The sequence below is a fragment of the Sinocyclocheilus anshuiensis genome, unplaced genomic scaffold (genome assembly GCF_001515605.1).
Source record: "Sinocyclocheilus anshuiensis isolate Anshui unplaced genomic scaffold, SAMN03320099.WGS_v1.1 scaffold1986, whole genome shotgun sequence".
NCBI lineage: Eukaryota > Metazoa > Chordata > Actinopteri > Cypriniformes > Cyprinidae > Sinocyclocheilus > Sinocyclocheilus anshuiensis.
Genome location: NW_015542458.1, coordinates 116358 through 119377, shown reverse-complemented (window position 1 = coordinate 119377; position 3020 = coordinate 116358). Strand labels below are relative to the sequence as shown.

The 3020-nt window shown below is 36.2% G+C and overlaps 1 protein-coding gene and 1 long non-coding RNA gene across 2 annotated transcripts in view; both read left to right on the top strand.

The window, feature by feature from the left end:
• The first annotated feature begins 366 nt into the window (after positions 1-366).
• Positions 367-3020, top strand: part of LOC107693769 (uncharacterized) — an 8885-nt gene continuing 6231 nt past the window's right edge. The window contains exon 1 of the mRNA XM_016493284.1: positions 367-444. Within this exon, the coding sequence (XP_016348770.1) occupies positions 378-444 (67 nt within the window). The 5' untranslated portion in view covers positions 367-377. The remainder of the gene's footprint in view (positions 445-3020) is intronic.
• Positions 737-1653, top strand: LOC107693771 (uncharacterized). Its single transcript, XR_001634787.1, has 3 exons — positions 737-788; positions 1343-1490; positions 1566-1653. It is a non-coding gene; the product is annotated as an uncharacterized LOC107693771 (long non-coding RNA).

The following is a 3020-nucleotide window of genomic DNA, read 5'->3' as shown; positions in this document are numbered from 1 at the left end:
ACGTTTGCACACACACACACTCTCTCTCACTCACACACACACAGAGGTTGTTGTTAAGTACTTCTACTAGATGATAAGATCTCTGAACTGAACTCATGTTAACACACTATTGTGTAGCTGACATTGATGCATCATCTGTAGAGATGCTTCTCTTTTTACATTCTTAAACAATGCTCAAGTGCGAGACTTTTGAACTTCAGTTAAGTCTTTCTCCTCTCTCTCTCTCTCTCTCTCTCTCTAAAACACACACTAATGCACACACGCACACACACACATACACACACACACACACACAAGAAGGAAGCTTTTGGGATCAAGTGGAAAGAGAGAGACAGTCTAGTCAGTCATATGAACACTGGACTGGTTTAGTTACAGCAATGAGAAACCTTATTCTAACCTGGACATTTCTCTTTATTTTACATCTGACCAAAGAGGACACTTCAGGTAAAACAAACGACTGAATCTAAATCCTTCTTGTTTTTTTGCTCAACTGCTTCGCTGTTGTTGTCAGTTGATCTTTATGTTAGAAATGCAACAGAATAAGCTGTTGTCTTTGATGATCTCAGTACTAACTAGTAAAAAGGGTCTAAAACAACTAATAATCAGCATTTACATTGCACTCTTAATACATTTTAAAAGACTTTTGGTTACACTTTATTTTTCACTTTTCATTTTGTTAAGGTGTCCTTGTTACAATGTAATTATACATTTAAGTACTCTCTGCTAGATCTCCTGGGTCATATCAGTCCAGTTTTTAAGAAGAACTTCAGTGCCTTGCTGAAAAGGAGGTATGCCAGTTCTCACAAGGAGTAAAAGAGTACCAAAAAACTGAGCTAAAGCATGGGTACTGCACCTAAATTTTACTCAATTAAAAGCCACAATTTCTAGCTAAAACATTCTACAGTGGTATTTATGCATTATAGTACTTTACATTGTAAAATATTTTTGATATTTGTTGCCCTGTTTAAATACATAAGTTAAAATATCAAAAATATAATATGTAATACAAAAAATATATATATATATTTTTTTTTTAGCTGAAAATCAGTTCAACTTTATCACAGCAATGAGATTATTAAAATCTAATGATAATCGTAGTAAATAAGAATAAACAAATTTATTTTTTGATAACAGTACTGAGCCTTTAGAGGAAAATGTGCAAAAAAATCATAATGATCCTAAAAATTAGAACTGTTTATTTATTGAGGAAATGTATTTAAATGAATTTATTTATATGTTTAAGTCTTGTTGACCTGCAAAATATGTACTGGTCTAAATAAAATTATAGTTGTACAAAATTTACTTTAAAAATGATTGAACTCTAACTTCTCTCTTATTTTAGAGGGTCCACACACCCCTTTGAAAGGATTGCTACACCTTTCCAGTTGTTCAGCTGGACTGCTCCAGCACTTGACCATACAATGGACTGTCTTCGAGCAGAGGATGTCAGCTCCTTCAGCCTGGGTTATGAAGAACACGTGCCTGCTCTGGTAAACATGTTGAAAGTCAGCACACAAGCCAGTTACATGAATCGATTTTAATCAATTCCTCTGTGTTGAACAAAGGCCCGGGACTGGAATGAAGAACTTCAGACCACAAGAGAGCTTCCAAGGAAAACCGTGACTGATCGTCTGATGAGGGACCGAGCTGTTTTTAAGGTATCTTTACCACTTATCATATGTGTTCAATAGGGTGGCCCTTATTTTTGGACTTTTGAAATCTTCTGCTCTCACCCTCCCAGTTAATGAGAAATGGAAACAAACCAAATTTCGCAGAGATTGGACTACATTTAGGGTGTGCTGAACAAAGTTGAAATTCTTAATATATATAATATATAATATAATGTATTCTTAATTCATTCAAAATGCAGATTGATTCAGAAACTAAACACTGCTGTGTTGCTCAGAGACGCACAACAATTCTGCTATGGCTTTAAAGGGAATATATTCTTTGCAAAATTGAGCAAAAACACATAATATTGTGTTTAAAATATAACACAATATCAAATTCTTATTTACTGAACTGTTGTATAAAATCACATTTAAACTCGTGATATTCGGGACAAACAGCACGCATGTGATATTGCTCTCGGTGCTCGTGTGATATCGCTTATCGTATGATATAAATATGAGACAAAAACAAATTTTTGCACCAATATCTTGAATTTTAGGGCATAACTGCATTTATGGAGGTGTTGCCCTGCATCATATTTGTCAAAAGTCAACTGTATGAAGTGTAAGATGACGTATAGGTCTGGGGCGGGGCCAGTGCATTAACTGCGTTAAAATATTTTAATTGCGTTATCTTTTATATAACTAACTAATGAAGTTAATGCGATAAACTGACAGCCCAAACAATTATACAAAACCATTAGTAAACTGTATATTATGTCAAAAACGAGAACACAGAACAGTTATTAGTCTTAAAATGTTAAATTACACTTTCGCCGATAGCTTTGTGGACATTGCGCTTCAGGTGTCCCGAGTTCGAGTCCCAGCTCGCAGACCTAGGAATGAACACTCGTATGTTCTGCCATTGTCGTGACATGTTGCCAAGTATGGTGACCCATACACAGAATTTGTGCTCTGCATTCAACCCATCCCCACAAACCGTGAACACACGCACCATCTGGAGCAGTTGGGGGACCGTGTCTAGCTCAAGGGTCTCACCTCAGTCGTGGTATTGAGGGTGGAAGAGAAGAGAGCGCTGGTCATTCACTCCCCCCACATGCAATCCCTTCTGGTACCGAGACTCTAACCCGTGGCCTTCTGTTTACAAGTCTGACTCTAACCATTAGGCCACAACTGCCCCTCATCTCTGACTTCAGAAACATTCAACATATTATCAGTTAACAAAAACTTTGAAAAGATACATTCTTTGAACACACCCTAAATGACAAATTATCTGGATGGAATTTTGCATACATTACTTACTTCTAGTGGAGAAACAAATGAGGGGGTGAGAGAGGTTAACATGTCCAATATATATATATATATATATATATATATATATACACCCCC